The sequence below is a fragment of the Medicago sativa genome, chromosome 8, assembly GCF_051527215.1.
Source record: "Medicago sativa cultivar Bolivia chromosome 8, Bolivia_mono, whole genome shotgun sequence".
NCBI lineage: Eukaryota > Viridiplantae > Streptophyta > Magnoliopsida > Fabales > Fabaceae > Medicago > Medicago sativa.
The window spans coordinates 42931071-42948648 of NC_140756.1; the positions used below are offsets into that span (position 1 = coordinate 42931071).

General features: G+C 31.6%; 1 protein-coding gene and 1 long non-coding RNA gene across 2 annotated transcripts; one reads left to right on the forward strand and one right to left on the reverse strand.

Moving 5' to 3' along the window:
- Nucleotides 1-8692: 8692 nt before the first annotated feature.
- LOC146899280 (uncharacterized) lies at nt 8693-11270 on the reverse strand. The gene is made up of 2 exons (XR_015022217.1): nt 9105-11270; nt 8693-8973 (listed from the first exon to the last, which is right to left on the reverse strand). It is a non-coding gene; the product is annotated as an uncharacterized LOC146899280 (long non-coding RNA).
- Nucleotides 11271-14564: 3294 nt separating this feature from the next.
- Nucleotides 14565-14979, forward strand: LOC146899281 (uncharacterized). The gene has a single exon (XM_085734299.1). It carries the CDS (start codon nt 14628-14630, stop codon nt 14937-14939), a length of 312 nt encoding a protein of 103 aa, XP_085590425.1. The 5' UTR covers nt 14565-14627; the 3' UTR covers nt 14940-14979.
- Nucleotides 14980-17578: the final 2599 nt, after the last annotated feature.

Here is a 17578-nt window from a genome sequence, read left to right on the forward strand (position 1 = left end):
TAGTAGTATTTAATGAAACAAGGTTATTTGTGTTGTTTATTCTGAATACATCTAGATTTTCAAGTATTATTTTCATTATTTTGTCAAAAAAAAAAGTATTATTTTCATTATAAAAAATTAAAAAAAGTGTTACATTTTCATTTCTGAGCTGCAATTTCCCCACAACATTTTCGAATCTTTACTAGGTGAAATACAAAAAAAAAAAAAAAAACTACTCCCTCCGTCCTTTAATGTAACCCCTTTGCTTTTTTCACATTTCTTAAGAAAAGTTGTCAGTGTAATTAATGTGTCTGTTTTGTGTATTAATATTACCAAACTGTCCTTTGTTTGTATGTGTAATAAATTTGACTATTCATATTTCAAGAAAAATTAGTAGTATTAATTAGGGGTATGTTTAGGAAAAAATAATAAATGCATCTAGTAATTTGAAAAGGGGGTTACATTTAGGAACAACAATAAAATCAAAGGGGTGGTTACATTAAGGGACGGAGGGAGTATAATTCATTCCTTTTATTACCTAAATACTTTAAGGGTAGTGTTAACTTGTGCCCTTAGGACACATGTTAAGAAATCCAAAAAAAGAAATATTCCCTTAAACTTAGTTCATTTAATTCATTAAAACATTAAAGATTAAATTAAATGCACGCATTCCAATACATTATTTCTACATTTGGCTTCTAAATTTGTGCCTTAAAGGCACAAGTTAACATTTCCCTTACTTTAATCTTAGACATCGAACTAAAAGACTTGATTAACTTGCTCACCGAAGCCTTGGCCTCTCTTTAGTTGCCGTTTAATTTTTTTTTCTTGGAAACCCAATGGAAAGCGGAGATTAACTTGGGATTTGGAATGTGTAATATTACTGACATTGAATAACTAATCCAACTAAATTAAGTAATAATTTTTGAATGCAAAGGTTACTGCACATTGTTTCACTAATCCATTCATTTCCTTTTTCCTATATACGTTACATGAATGCGATTTTATAATTTTTTTCCTTTTACTTTAAAGTTTGACCCAAAAAAATTAGGTCCTTAGCATATTACTCCTTTCGTTTCTAATTATAAGCAAAATTGATTTTAAATTAAAATTATTATTTAAGTTTTGTTACGTAGAAAAAAAAGAGCTATAACCTATAAAAAAAATGTGTCACCTAGGAATTACGCTTCAGAAACCTAGTCAACTAGGAATTACGCTTGTCCAACGACTGAAACGAATTTAGGTCACAAACGTGAACAAATATAACCAATCAAACTGTTGTATATGATTATTCAAAAAAAAACTGTTGTATATGACCTTAATAGAGTAAGAAGGAAGTAAGAACTGAAATTTTTCAGATCGGAATTTGTTTGGTAAGTGGATCTGGCAAACTATCCCTTCAGAAAACTAGTCAACTCGGAATTACGCTTGTCCGACGACTGAAAGGAGTATAGGTCACAAATGAAAACAAATATAATCAATCGGACCGTTAAATATGACCTTAATAGAGTAAGAAAGAAGCATGAACTGGAATTTCAGAAATCGGAATCTTCGATGTAACCCGAGTGATTATTTTAGCCCTAATTTTAACCTAAAACCTAAGCTTACTTTTACTACCCCTGACCTATTTTGAGACCCCATACAATGAACCAAAGTTCACTTCAAAAGCCTAACAATTTTTCCCTATTTTCCCTCCTCTAATCTTCTTATATATAAAAGTTAACCCAAGTGATTATTTTAGCCCTAATTTTAACCTAAAACCTAAGCTAACTTTTACTACCCCTCACTTTTCCCAATTTTCCCTCCTCTAATGTTCTTATATATAGAATTTAGTCCGAGTGGTTATTTTAGCCCTAATTTTAACCTAAAACGTAAGCTAACTTTTACTGTATTACCCCTGACCTATTTTGAGACCCCAGACAATGAACGAAAGTTCACTTCAAAAGCCTAACAATTTTTCCCTATTTTCCCTCCTCTAATCCTCTTATATATAAAAGTTAATCCGAGTGATTATTTTATCCCTAATTTTAACCTAAAACCTAAGCTAACTTTTACTGTATTACCCCTGACCTATTTTGAGACCCCATACAATGAACCAAAGTTCACTCCAAAAGCCTAACAATTTTTCCCTATTTTCCCTCCTCTAATCTTCTTATATATAAAAGTTAACCCGGGTGATTATTTTAGCCCTAATTTTAACCTAAAACCTAAGCTAATTTTTACTGTATTACCCCTGACCAATTTTGAGATCCCATACAATGAATCAAAGTTCACTCCAAAAGCCTAACAGTTTTTCCCTATTTTCCCTCCTCTAATCTTCTTATATATAAAAGTTAACCCGAGTGATTATTTTAGCCCTAATTTTAGCCTTAAACCTTAGCTAATTTTTACTGTATTACCCCAGACCTATTTTGAGATCCCATACAATGAACCAAAGTTCACTCCAAAAGCCTAATTTTATCCTAAAACCTAAGCTAACTTTTACTGTATTACCCCTGGCCTATTTTGAGACCCCATACAATGAACCAAAGTTCACTCCAAAAGCCTAACAATTTTTCCCTATTTTCCCTCCTCAAAACTTCTTATATATAAAAATTAACCCGAGTGATTATTTTAGCCCTAATTTTACCCTAAAACCTAAGCTAATTTTTACTGTATTACCCCTGACCTATTTTGAGACCCCATACAATGAACCAATGTTCACTCCAAAAGCCTAACAATTTTTCCATATTTTACCTCCTCTAAAATTAAGCTAATTTGCAGAGAATGATATTGAATTAAGTATCATTCTCAAAAGCTGACAAGCTCTTTTTTAGTTAGCATTTTCTGTTTCGTTTTGCTGGTTCGTGTATCTATCATACATGGTTTTGTTATTTGTTTCTAATGTATTTTGTCTGAATCATGCTTCCACAGATGTTGTACTATGGGAATGTATATGACATAACAGATATGGCTTATAAGTAGCTCTTGAGGCTTAAGTGGTGTACCTATCATGTCGAGTACCATCCAGATGAGGTTTGTGCGATAAGAACTATTCCTTTTTTAGTTTTGTTTGACGCAAGCTGTGTTTTTTGTTGAGTTTATAGCAGTCAGATTTTATGTCAAGTAAGTAATATGTGATGTTGTGCAAAGGTTTGTAAAAGTGATTTTTGCTGTTTGAGTTGGCATTTTAAATCATATTCGAGTATAGAATTTGTTTTATTGACATACAAATTGATTTTAGAAAAAAAGATTGCAGCCCATGCCTCTATAAAAGAGTATGGACACGCTTTAAAATTTTATTTATTTTGTCATTACCCAATTTTTTATCATGAAAAAAACTTATAAATTGGACATTTTTCTTATGAATTGATTTTAATGATTAAGATTGTGGTATGAATGTTGTTTAGTTAGATGTTTATTGCAGCCGTTCTCTACCCCAATAAAAATCTTGATAAAGTTTGATTTTTTATTAAGATTTTGCTCTTTGCTATCAAAACTACTCAAGTGTCCTTTTCAATACCATTTTATTGGTTATTTATGCAGCACACTTTGTATCAATGTATCTTTGATATAGTCATGCTTCCACTACGTTGGTGCATATATTGGCGTTGTTTTTGGCAGTGTTGAAATTGACTTAGTCATGGTTGTATGCATCTGTAAGCTCTTTGTTCTCCCACTTTTGAGTCTGATATACGAATTTATGAAATTAATGTGTTTTCTTATGCATATTTAGGTTGTGATATTTGTACTTCAGATGCTTTTGTTTGTTGCAGCGCCAATTACATTTGTTTTGGGAACGGAAACATTCCAAACTATGTCATATACAGATACATTGAGCATTATCCGAAACAAAAATCGTGTTTTCAGTATCCTAATTCTGAAGATGGATGCACCAATTTACTTTGCCACTGTAAAATATTTAAGAGAAAGGTAAGCTATCTAGAATTTTGAATTTTTTTTCTAACTAAATTTTCTTGCTTAGAATAATTTGTTGACACAAGAAAATTGTTAGTGTTTATAGGATCTCATGGTGGATTGATGAAAAGGGAGACAGGTTTGAAGTATGATCTGGATGGTAAGTTCTATTTGTAGTGATTTTTCCCATTATATATGTTGTGTTTAGGAAATCATTTGCATTTTCTCATTAGTATTAAATTCCTAACTTTGTCTTAATTGATAATGACAGGTATGCATAACCAACTACTGAGTTTTGGAGTGATGGGGTTATTCTTTATATTCTATTGATTTGGTACATTTGACATCATTTTAAGGTATATATAATAGTCAAATGTGTTACCATTTACGTTCCAAATTTGTTGAAGCTATTTGTTCCATGAGATGTGAAACTTTTTGGTTATTTCATAATTTGATTCATTTACTTTCTACACAATGCTATCTTGAAGAACATGCTCATTGAGAATTTCATTAAATATTTCAATGTTAAGTTAGTGATATCTCAAACTGATTAATTTCTTCCCGCTTTTCTTATTTTCTGATTTACTTATGTGATGCATGATTTACATCACATTATTCTCTAATATCTCAAACTATTTTTTTAGTATCAATTTGTGAATGACCTTAAAATAGCATATGCATGACAAGCAACTTAAGGACATCTTTGTGTTGTCATCCATTTTATGTCTATGATTTAGGAAAATTTTTGAATACTTGCGGAGGGCTTAACTACTCAAGGGTCCTTTTCAATATTATCTTATTGGAAATGACTGTGTGTACTTAAGATGAATTTGCGGAGGGCTTAACTACTCAAGGGTCCTTTACAATACCATTTTATTGGTTATTTATGCAGCACACTTTGTATCAATGTATATTTGATATAGTTTGTCCTAGACAATTGATAAACAAATTTTCAACTCCAAACTTTTTCTACTTTTTTTTTTAGAAACATCAAATATTATTGATGACGAGATTGTGCAAGACGAACAAATGCTCGCGAAAGCCGAAAAACAAAGTGACAACAACTAATCCACACACCCACAAAAACACAAAATCAGCCGATCCTAACAAAAGCACGACTCTGCTACACAGAAACAGCAGAAAAAATGCTGTCAAAATAGAAAAAATGCAGACAGAAAAAACCCAGCCAGCAAAACGGTTGCAAAACATGCATTGATATAACTTGCTTCTATTACGACAAATAAGATAAAGTGTAATCATTGTTCACCTGTGGTATAACAGGACTCTCTTTTGAAGGAATTGGTCTCAACTTGCTCCAATCAAAAAGGATATGACGTGTTTAAACATCTTAGTTAGGAGCGTTTTTGTCTCTCTATTTTTACTCAAATGCGAAAATGATCCCCCATTCAAAAATACTACTTTTAGTCGTTCTTAAAGATTTTTAAACTTAAAAAATGGTACGACTTATATGTGAACTATCTTTTATTTTGGAATAATATGTTTTTCTTGACAAGTATTAAAAACAGACGAATTGGTAAGACTCGTGCGGAGCACGGGTCGATGGTCTAGTAAATATTAATCTGTCTCGCTATACTTAACCTAATTTTAACCTAATTTTTTGCCCACACATTTGCATTTAATGTTTATCTAAAGTAAAATAAAATTATATTCCTAATTATATGCTAATTTTTTTAAATCTCTTACTTATAAATGTTAACCCGTCTCGCTATATTTAACCTAATTTTAACCTAATTTTTCCCTCCACAATTTTGCATTTAGTGTTTATCTAAAGTAAAATAAAATTATGTTTCTAATTATATGTTGTTTTTTTTGGAAAGGAATAACCGTTAAACCGTCTCGATATACTTAACCTAATCTCTTACTTATAAATAATAACCCGTCTTGTTATACTTAACCTATTATGTTACGTTACGGTATCAAGGATGATGTCATGGAAAATTATGTTATGGTACAATACCAACGTCTATGCTTCTTAATATTACGAAATACTAAATGACAATCGTGACATTCATCTAAAATATTTTGCTACCTATTGCCATCAAATATTACCTTCCATATAACCCGTGCGTTAGCACGGGTCGATGGTCTAGTAAATAATTAAATTGGAACAAATGTGTAGTTGAAATGAGGAAAATGAAATAAATATAGTGTGAAAGACAACACAATAACACTCGTCACGGTTTGGAAATCGGAATCTCGGTGTAAGTTGAAAAATAAAATCAAAAATTAAGTTAAGATACCAAAGGTTTAATTGAGGCAAAAAAAAAAATAATTCAACTTTATTTTAGGATATATTGCAAACGTAACAAAAATTATTCAATGAACTAATTGTAGTTTGTTGGTAATAAAATAAAGTTGTGTGCTTGTAGTACCTTGAGATCCCTAGTTCGATCCATATTTTCGTTTCGATCCATATTTTCGTTTTCGTTTGAAACTCTTGTTTTACTACCTTGAGATCCCTGGTTCGATCCATATTTTCATTTTCGTTTGAAACTCTTGTTTTACTTTTTTTAATCAGCGTTTTTTCTGTAAGAAAAAAAATAATGTTCGATCTATATTTTCGTTTTCGTTTGAAACTCTTGTTTTACTACCTTGAGATCCCTGGTTCGATCCATATTTTCATTTTCGTTTGAAACTCTTGTTTTACTTTTTTTAATCAGCGTTTTTTCTATAAAAAAAAATAATATTAATCATTTTTTCTGTAAGAAAAAAAAATAATATTAATCAACCATGCGATTCGAACTTCGTTTTCTTTTCGTTTTCGTTTGAAACTCTTGTTTTACTACCTCGAGATCCCTGGTTCGATCCATATTTTCATTTTCGTTTGAAACTCTTGTTTTACTTTTTTTAATCAGCGTTTTTTCTGTAAGAAAAAAATAATATTAATCATTTTTTCTGTAAGAAAAAAAATAATATTAATCAACCCTGCGATTCGAACTTCGTTTTCGTTTGAAACTCTTGTTTTACTTTTTTTAATCAGTGTTTTTTCTGTAAGAAAAAAAATAATATTAATCATTTTTTCTGTAAGAAAAAAAATAATATTAATCAACCCTGCGATTCGAGCTATATAATATTAATCAACCCTGCGATTCGAACTATTAATCAACCCTGCGATTCGAACTCGCGACCATTCGAACTCGCGACCATGAAGTTAAATCCGATTAAAACAACCATGCAATTTATTGTTAATGTTTTTGTTATTTCCTATTTACAAGAGAAATCCGATAAAAAAAGAAAAAAAAACATCATCTTCAACCTCCAACCGGGTCACTTTAACCCGCTTCACCTTCGAAATCCGAAATTAAACCCGACGATTTAGAGCAATTTCAACATCGAAAATGATGATTATATAAATCGTTTCCAGTGTCCTCCTCTTCTTCCTACCTATATGAATCTCAAAATCAGGTATTTGAAAAATGTTTTGCGTTGTTCATACAACCCTTAAACGGTCGTCGGATTATTGCTGCCATCTCCGGCGTTCATCCTCCATCTTTGTGCCTACATCGCTGGATTTTACATCATAGATCTGGAAATTTAATTTTTTTTTTTGTTTTTCTTGAAAGCTTAAATCTGGAAATTTTAATAACACAGGTTGGATTTTTTTTATTTTTTTGCACTTGCATACATCTAGTTAAGTGGTTATGACAGATTAAATGATTAGCTTTACACAATTATTAGTTTTCTAAACAATAAGCTTTACACGGTTATAGTAACTATAGGTTTGGGGAAGATGGGATGAGAGGTCCCAGATTACCATTTTTAAAATGAAATTATTTTTGCTTTTGGAAAATGCTCTTTCAACTATAAAATTATAAATCAAACTAGACCACCGACCCGTGCTGACGCACGGGTCATATCCATAGTTATAATTGATGATGAAATATAAAATAATATAAGAGTGCAATGACATAGTTCATTTTATAATGATACATTTACTTTACGAATATAACATAATATAATATTAAAATGACATAAGTCGTTGTACCAAAAAAAAATGACATAAGTCGTTTAACACAAAAAAAGGTTCGATACTTTGCGAATACCTTCAAAATGACCATACATCGAAAAAATAATATTACACAACAAAATACTACGAAAAACTTCTTTATATACCACATTCGAGGAAAATAATTTATTTAAGCAAATTATCTCTAACGTTGCAACAAACTAATTATGAGTCTCCTCAATTAGATTGTCCCGCACACCTAATGAAATCAATGATATTTTCAATAAACAAAGTAAGCCTCCCATGCGGAAGACAAACATCCTTTACATTTGTTTTTTAAATGACAAACATCCTTTACATGAATATCCAAATCATTGACAAAGAAATCTAAATCATGAGTTTATTTTTGTTTCAACGATACTTAGTTAAAATAAGAGCATGCCTTTAGCATAATACTGAAATAATTCTCGCCATATATATTTTAATCAGAGGACATTACATGCCTTGAATAATTATAGTCTTTTATTTTTTAGGATTTGATACTTCTAGATCTGTACACTTGTGATCTTTGTGCAAGTGTGCTTAAACAAATGATACAAATTATCCATAGATGACTATATCACAATTTTTTTTAAGCCTTAGGTAAAAAAATCCTTTGTTGAAGTGTTACTATCAAGCTGTCAGGAATTGGAAATATAGTTTGTAAGATTTTGTATCCATAAAAAGTGTTTGAATTGCCACCGCTTTCATCTCCCAGGGATAAGATTGATAAAACAAAAGAGATTTTGGAATTGTGATGGCAATCCAACAAATACATAAAGTAGCAATGACAATACACCATACACCACCTAAAATAAATATGTGATCGCCTTCCACTACTACTTCATATCAAAGAAAAGAGGTTTAAACGTTACAACCAATCTTATCATATTACACCACAATAACAACTTACGGATCTAAGCAATACATAGTCTAAAACCTGATAGACAACCCAAAACAGCATAAAATGCCACCTAAACACCTCATGTACTAAGACCAAAGCCTTCAAGAAGCCTCCAGAAAATAATTTCAAACGCCACATTCCAGAGATTAAAACGGACCAAAACAGCCGCAAAAATTCTAAAGAAAATCTATAGATACCAAATAACAAACAAAATATTGCATGTCAATCGCAAAACCTTCACTCCAACTCCACCAAAAATATTATACTTCAAAAAAACAGTCACATGCCAGATCAGACAAAACAAATAAGCAAACACACCTGTGTAATCAGCAAAAGAGGCAACAACTACTAAAGCAAACTTCCAAGCCTGCACCAAACCATCAATAAACATATAAAAAACAGAGAATTCTAAGATAATATCCAGTTGATCTGCATAAAACATGATTTCATCACATTTTAAAATAATGAATAATGTTAGTAACTATTGTGTTATGGAGGCACAACATCCAAGCACACATAAAGTAGGTACAATGTTTTATAAGTACCATTTTAAATCACCTATCACAAAATTTTAGCTAACACAAATACCATGAATGCAACACAGTCTACAACCAAAAAGTTGGATATCTTAAACTATGGTTTAATTGCTCTGTCATTGATAGCAACTTAAATGTTAAAATTGCAATAATGCATTGTTCCTTTTCCTTCAATTTCTTAGCAACCTAATTTATAGGCATTAAACATGGTTATGTCAGAGAAGACAAACTTGCTTATGGGATGCAAAATTGACTTGCTTAATATTATGTATTTGAAATGGCTGCTATTTTGGCACTCTAACATGTAGCTCATGCATTGCATTTGCCATAGCAAATGCTTCGAAAAAAGTTAAATCCCTCTGCACAAAAAATCAAGAATTAATTCATATAGACCAAATGAAACTCTAATCAACGTAATTCAGAACTAAATTTAAAAAAGAAAATAGAAAAAAAAACTGAACTTGCAAAGGCCTCATTGAAGGAAATGTTGTTTTACTCAGAGTCAGCATTATCAAAAATCCTTAATAGTGAAATTAAAAGTCTCCTTGTAAAATTTATTTTACATATAAACATTAATCTGCAACTATACGGCAGCTCAGAAGTGAGTTGATTGCCTAAAACATATGAAAAACAAATGTAAGGTATATGATCACCAAGGAAGAGATTAAATTACTTAGCATGACTATACCTGCACTTACATTAGTCTAGAAGAAAAAAATGAGCATTTAATGATTTGAACCAATGACTTTGATGCATTTAACTTGTTTGCATTCAAGTTAATTACTCCATTGTATGCAAACGGTAATTTGCCAATAGAAACTAACAATCAACAAATAGCAAAAATCAAAATTATCTTGCAAACATAGAGCCAACAACATGATAATTTTTGGAAGTAAAATTTGGAAATCAACCACATGATAAGTTTGAATTTGAAATACATTTTCTTCACCATACTATTTAGAAGCCAACCAATGTCTATGGTAGAGCTTTTGATCTAACAAATTGCTTGGTCTAACAAATGTTTATAATAAGAGATTCAAATTTATGAACCTCAATGGGACACATGACTCACTTTATTTAAATTTGGAATACATTAGGTGCTATATATATCAGTGAGCTAAATATATCAGTGAGCTTATATATATTGTGTTTTGTCGGTAAGACTAATTCTCAATTTCCCTCAAATCATAAGTGTTACTACTTACACATACTATCATTTAGTATCAAAACCTCTTGGAAAAGTGATATGTAATTATATTTCAAAAATGATTTTCTACCATTACAAAACACTATAAATCCATGGAGGGTAATCACTTGGAATCAAAACCACTCATAAAAGTTAAATACATAAAACTAACTTATCTCAAATATATAGATTCTAATCCTACATGAACTAATAATTTGAAAAATAATAATATGATCATACTGCTCCAACAATGAGATAATCTTTAGGAAAATTAAAGATCTGAAACAAAAAGGGATTAATGAATATGGTAAAGAGACAAAGAGGAGTTAACAGAGAGACAAAACAGACACAAGCAGATAAAATACACAAAATAGAGAAGATCAGTAAGAATAGCAGAACCTAAAAATACCAAACCAATCGGTTTCTTTGGCTCGTTGGCTTGCAAAACGTCTTAACTGATCTCCGAAATCATTAACAAACAGGTTTGGCAACCGTATGGCACCCTGAGAAAACAACAAAACGAAATATCAATAATCATGAGCAAGAAGATAGCCCGTTCAAAAAAAAAAGCAATTATTGTGTCTTCAAAATAGGAATGGACGGAACACATTAGGAAGGGGCGCAGATTTTTATGAGTAAGAGATGCTGAGTACGTTCCAAAAATAATGCAATTAGTTTGGAAAGGATTGCATCAGAAAAATAGGAAAGTGCTGTTTTGATAATTAGGTTTAAGAGCAAGAGAAAGGAAAAAATGGAAACGATTTTGAAGGAAACGTAATTGTCATCCTATGCTTATCTGTACTTCTTCTTATATTTATCGTTATTTTTTTTTTTTAGTTATGTTTATCAGCCCTAATTGTCATCTGTGAGCAACAAACAATGAAGCAAAATTAGCATATGTTTATCCGTTTATAATGAACCAAAATTTGCGGATTTTTTTCCTCTTCTTTTGTTACTATAGCTGTTTCATAATTAAGGTTTAGGTCAGGGTAAAACAGGAATTTTATTCCTTAGGGTTTAGGTTTAATTAGGGCAAAAATATTAGCATTGGTTAACTTTTATATATTTGCGGCTTTTTTTCCTCTTCTTTTGTTACTATAGCTGTTTCATAATTAAGGTTTAGGTCAGGGTAAAACAGGAATTTTATTCCTTAGGGTTTAGGTTTAATTAGGGCAAAAATATTAGCATTGGTTAACTTTTATATATAGATAACGTCAGGGTAAAACAGGAATTTTATTCCTTAGGGTTTAGGTTTAATTAGGGCAAAAATATTAGCATTGGTTAACTTTTATATATTTGCGGCTTTTTTTCCTCTTCTTTTGTTACTATAGCTGTTTCATAATTAAGGTTTAGGTCAGGGTAAAACAGGAATTTTATTCCTTAGGGTTTAGGTTTAATTAGGGCAAAAATATTAGCATTGGTTAACTTTTATATATAGATAGATATGATGTTCTTACAATTCATTTGAATACAAATCAAATCAGATTGGATTTTTTTATTAACACCGGTCAGCAAATCAAATCATAGATTTGGAAATTTTAATAACACCGGTCAGCAAATTTTAATTTTTTTGGAGGTGGTAGCGATGGCCATCGTGATGGTGGTGGATATGGTGGACGGGTTGTATGAACAATTCATCAAAGAATAGTAAAAAATTATCATGTAAATTGGAATTAATGTGTTGTTGAAATGAAGGAGAGGAAAGAAAAAAGGAGAGAGGAAATAAATATACTGTGAAAGGCAACACAATAACACTAATGAGGTGTTTAATCTGATAGTTCAAAAAATCTAATAAAGCTAGTCTACGGTGGAACATATTAAGCAAGCACACACTACATACCATTCAACAATCAGCATATAAGACACGTGGCACATTATTATTGGATGTAGAGTAACTTCACCGAAAAAGTCAATTGAATGACTTCACCATAGAATTTTCCAGTATATAATCATTCGGTGGACATATAAGAAGATAGTTTTTCATGATAGTGCATCAATTTGCATAAACTCAACATTGTAAAAAAAAGAAAAAAATAAAGGAAGATTTAATGGATAGTATTGAAAGTATTATACTCCCTCTGGTCCTATTTATAAGAGAAAGTTGGGTCAACAACACTCAATGTATCTAGACTGAATTTTTAACCAAATACATTACTTTTTGTTGACTCAAATTTCTCTTATAAAGAGGACCGGAGGGAGTATTAATTAAAGTTCATAAGCATCCTTACAACAGTATCTTTTTTTATTTTGTTACATACTTTACAACAGTATCTTATTCTTGTTGATATATTCTACAGAATATGGTTATCATAGGAGGATAACTATAGATATTATTTATGAGGCCAAATACCTCCCTGAGTCCTTAAGTTTCACGTTTGTAACAGATAGGTTCTTTAAGTTTCAAAGGTTACAGATAGGTCCTTTAAGTTTCTAAGGTTGATAGAAAGGACCTATCTGAAACAAACTCGAAACTTAAAGGACCTATCTGAAACCTTAGAAACTTAAAGGACCTATCTGTACCTTTGAAACTTAAAGGACCTATCTGTTACAAACGTGAAACTTAAAGGACCCAGAGAGGTATTTGGCCTATTTATGAAGATATCATTATAGGCTTAGTGATGACCATCAGGTACAACGCCATCATTACTACCACTGCCAATATAGCCTCCTTCACGGCAGTCCTCCAAGAAATCCTCCGTCAGGAAGAACTGGAATGGGTGTACCGTCGGGACTAGTAAAGCCGACTCCATCAGGTTTGATATATTCACCAGGCTGTTCTCCATCACCCAGAACTCCTTCACCACGCAGTCCTCCAGGATATGGAAATGGAGAGAGCTCACCCGTGGGATTAAAGCCGTCTCTATCAGGAATGTCGTTGAGTTTTCTAGTAGCAGAACACATGCTTATGCCCAACAACACAAAGAAAGCAACGCTTAGAACTTTCGAGGTTGCCATATGATTTTTTTTTTTTTTGAATCTTACACAACTGAACTGAGGTTTCAAGATTCATGAGACGGGTATTTATAGGAACGGAACTAGGCTATAAAATAGCGCAAATGTGCATTTTGTGCTGTGTTGTCCCACGTTGAGGACCTCATAATAATTAATATAGTAATTCTTGCATATGGTCTCAGACATAACACGTCATTCTTCCATAGCATGATTTGATTTGAAAATTTAATTTGATTAAATTTCTGACACAAACCCTCCCCAAAAGCTTGATGATCGCTTCACAGAACCATAGTTCTTCTCATTCTTCTTCCAAATGGTTGGATGAAGGTTAATTAGGTCGGTGATAAGCACCAAGAGGTTTATCTTGTCGACAAAGTTGTTCTTAGAGAAACAAACAACATAATTGGAGACAGAGCTTAAACTTCTGGCAGTGGAGATCAGACGCATGAGAGAGAGAGGGGTTTCTAAATTCTTTCTTTTAAGTATTATTTTAATTTAATGAGATGACGTGTCACACTTTTATTTGTTGAGACCAAGAATGACGTGTTTTGTTCGAGACCATGCAAGAATTTCTCAATATAGTAAAATATAAATTGCAAGAAAAGATGTGTTGAATGTGTATGAATATTTGGGATGTCCAAATATCATTGTTGCATAGTAAAATACAAACATTTTTATTAATAAAAAATGTGAATATTCTTGTTTCGTCAATTATGATAGATAATCATTTTTTTTTTTAAATCTTAGCTTAAAATTAACATTCTTCTCGAGCATGTGTTCTCAATGCCGAATTCAAAGAGCCAACAAGTTCTACGGTTTAGTTTTGATCAATTAGCTTGCTCCTTCTTTTGTTTTCATTCTTACACTTATAATATTGTTAATTACAAAAATGAAAGTAACACCACAAAAAAAAGAATACAAAAAATGGAAAGAATATAACCATTCGGTGGACATAAGAATATAGTTTTTCATGATAGTGCATCAATTTGCATGAACTCAACATTGTAAATATATTATTAATTAAAGTTTATAAGCATCCTTACAACAGTATATTATTCTTGTTGATATATTCTACGGAATATATATGGTTATTAGGAGGAGAATTATAGATATTATTTATTATTTATGAAGATATCATTATAGGCTTAGTGATGACCATCAGGTACAATGCTGTCATTATTTCCAGTATGCCCACCTTCACGGCACTATCCACCAAGAATTGGAACAACAATAGGCAGCGCTCCCACGAGGTATCTAGCTACACCAAGTACACCAGGAAGTCCTCCACCAGGCTGTCCTCCAGATCCTACACCAGGAAGTCCACCAGATCCTATACCACCAGGCAGTCCTCCTCCAGATCCCATACCACCAGGCAGTCCTCCAGATCCTTCTTGGTGGAGTTTTCTAGTAGCAGAACACATGCTTAAACCCAACAGCACAAAGAGAGCAATGCTTAGAACTTTCGAAGTTGCCATATGAAATTTTGTTTGAATTTTACACAACTGAGATGTGGTTTCAGGATACATGAGACAGGTATTTATAGGAATGGAATAACAAATTTGAAGAATTTTAAATCTTAGGAATGTAAATTATTTCACGTTTAACGTTAACTTAAATAACTTGAAGGATCTAAGTGGTAAAAAAAACAAGGGTTAAATAAGTAAATAGTCCCCATAAATATACCAACATTTGATTTTAGTCCTCCTAAAATATTTTTTAGGCTTTTGGTCACTTTAAAAATTTTCATCTGTGAAATTAGTCTCTGCTCTAGTGTAATACTCAATGTAGAGCAGGGACTAATTTCATAGTGTAATACTTAATGGCATGACATGATTTGTTGTGCAATCCAGACGACTTATATTTCACAAAGAGAAAATTTTAAATTTTGTTTTAATAAGAATTTATTTGTTATATCGTTGATATCATTAAAAAAAAGTATAGTTTGCTACCAAATGAAATTGCATAATATCTCTTATTTATACTTATAATTTTAATTAAATCAAAATAATTTTAAACAAAATCTTATAAAAAAATATTGTTTGTAATTTATACGTATTAATGTAAAAAAAGCGGGCAGACGATCACGAAATTTACGCTTCAACGCTACATTGATCATAAAGCTCTTGCTTTAGTGTATTGGTAGATTTTCAAATATTAGTTTAGTTTATATGGTTAGCAAACATTAATTTGTCACTATAGCTAGAAATAGCATATTTGTTTGTGTAATACACAACTTGCTAATATTCTATATGTCAAGTAGCCTAGTGACTGGAGTTTACAAATTTAAAATGTGAAGAAGTGAGTTGTCTGAGTTTCGAACCCCGATCCCTGAATATATTACACAATGTCTCTACTAGTTGAACTAAACTCTATCTGTATCATTCATTATAGAGGTGGGAATAGGCCGGCCCAAAGCTTGCTTTGCTTAATATTTTTTTTTTTGATAATCAAGGAGAGAGGTTAGGCATCAGGAGACATCATCGACATCCCAACTAGGTTGGAACCCCGAGATACCTCCATCCTATGCCGCCAAACTCGAAAAATTTATTAAATAAAGGGGGAAAAGATATTTACAAAAGGTGGGGGGACTATACCAAAACCCACCAAAAAACAGCAGGAAACAGAAAAAACAAAAAAAAAACAGCCCAAAAATATATTAAGAGAATCTATAATTAGGTAACCCATATTTGTCCCTATAAAAATCAATCTTCACCTCATCTGGAAGAATGTCAAGCCAAATCTCACCAACTATGGAGTGACCCAAAGCAGCCAACTTATCTGCACAACTATTTCCTTCACGGATGATATGAGAAGAAATAACCTAAATTCCAAGGTTGCGAGCATTATGCCATCTATTCCGTAACATAATCGGGACCAACGAAGAGGCTTTGCTTAAATATGTCAGGCCTAGTTGAAAAAACTAAAGCCTAAGCCTGACCTATTAGCCTGTCATAAGCTTTATTTTTAGCCTGACCTGACTTTTTTAAATGCCCGACTTGACCTATTAGCCTTTTTAAAAGCCTAATTTGTAGTCAATTTTTAAAATAGAACATTTGACTTATTTATAAGAAAGCTTAATAAGCATATATCTTAAAAGGTTAATAGGTCAATAAAATTTTGTAAAGCATGTACATCCATTTTTTCTCACTTTATAAGCATATATATTGCATGCATATCCAATTAAATTTTGTAGATATTGTACATCAATCTTGTAGAGGCCAATAAGCGTGTATTGCATAGATTTGATATGTTTCCTTTTTATTTTTGTTGCTAATAAAGTTCCATTTTGTAGAGGCTAATAAGATCAATATATATATATATATATATATGGTAGGCCTAGTAGGCTTCTCTATAAGCCTTAGCCTGACATATTTAATTAATGAGCTTTCTAAAAAAGCTTTAGCCTAGCCTCATTAATAAACGAGTTAGGCCGTGTCGGGATTTAAGTAGTCCGAGTCACAGGCTCCTGACGGGCAGCCTATTGCCACCCCTAATTTATTACAAGAACTTCTAGAAAAAATTAACAACCATTAAAAACAGTTGTTTGTGTAATATGCAATTTGCTAATATTATATCTGTATCTTTTTTGTCAAGTAGCCTAGTGACTGGAGTTCATAAATTTAAAATTTGAAGAAGTGAGTTGTCTGAGGTTCGAACCCCGCTCTCTGTATATATTATACAATGTCTATACCAATTGAGCTAAGCTCGACCTGTATCCTTTATTACAAGAACTTCAAGAAAAAATTAACAGCCATTAAAAAAATTGTTTAACGAATAATTTTTTTTAAATGTATGTTAGTTTTGCATATTTAGGCCTGCAATTATTACTCCTTCCATCTGAAATTAGGTATTCCATTTGAGATTTACATGATTAATGAGAAAGTGATTAACTGAAGTGATTTTAACGGTAAAATATGTACTCTTCGGTCACTATTATAAGTTAAAAATGATATTTTTAGATTCATTGAATAATTAATGTATATGATCTACATTATAGACCATATGCATTAATTATTTAATGAATCTATTGTTATTTTTTTCTTATAATAATGGCAGGAGGGAGTATCGTTTAGTAAAACAGCCTTATTAATTATAGTTAGTAGAATAGTTATAGATGA

Bases quoted from the DNA above. Each gene is read 5' to 3' on its own strand.
- LOC146899281 (XM_085734299.1), top strand. From the start codon at position 14,628: ATGCTGTCATTATTTCCAGTATGCCCACCTTCACGGCACTATCCACCA.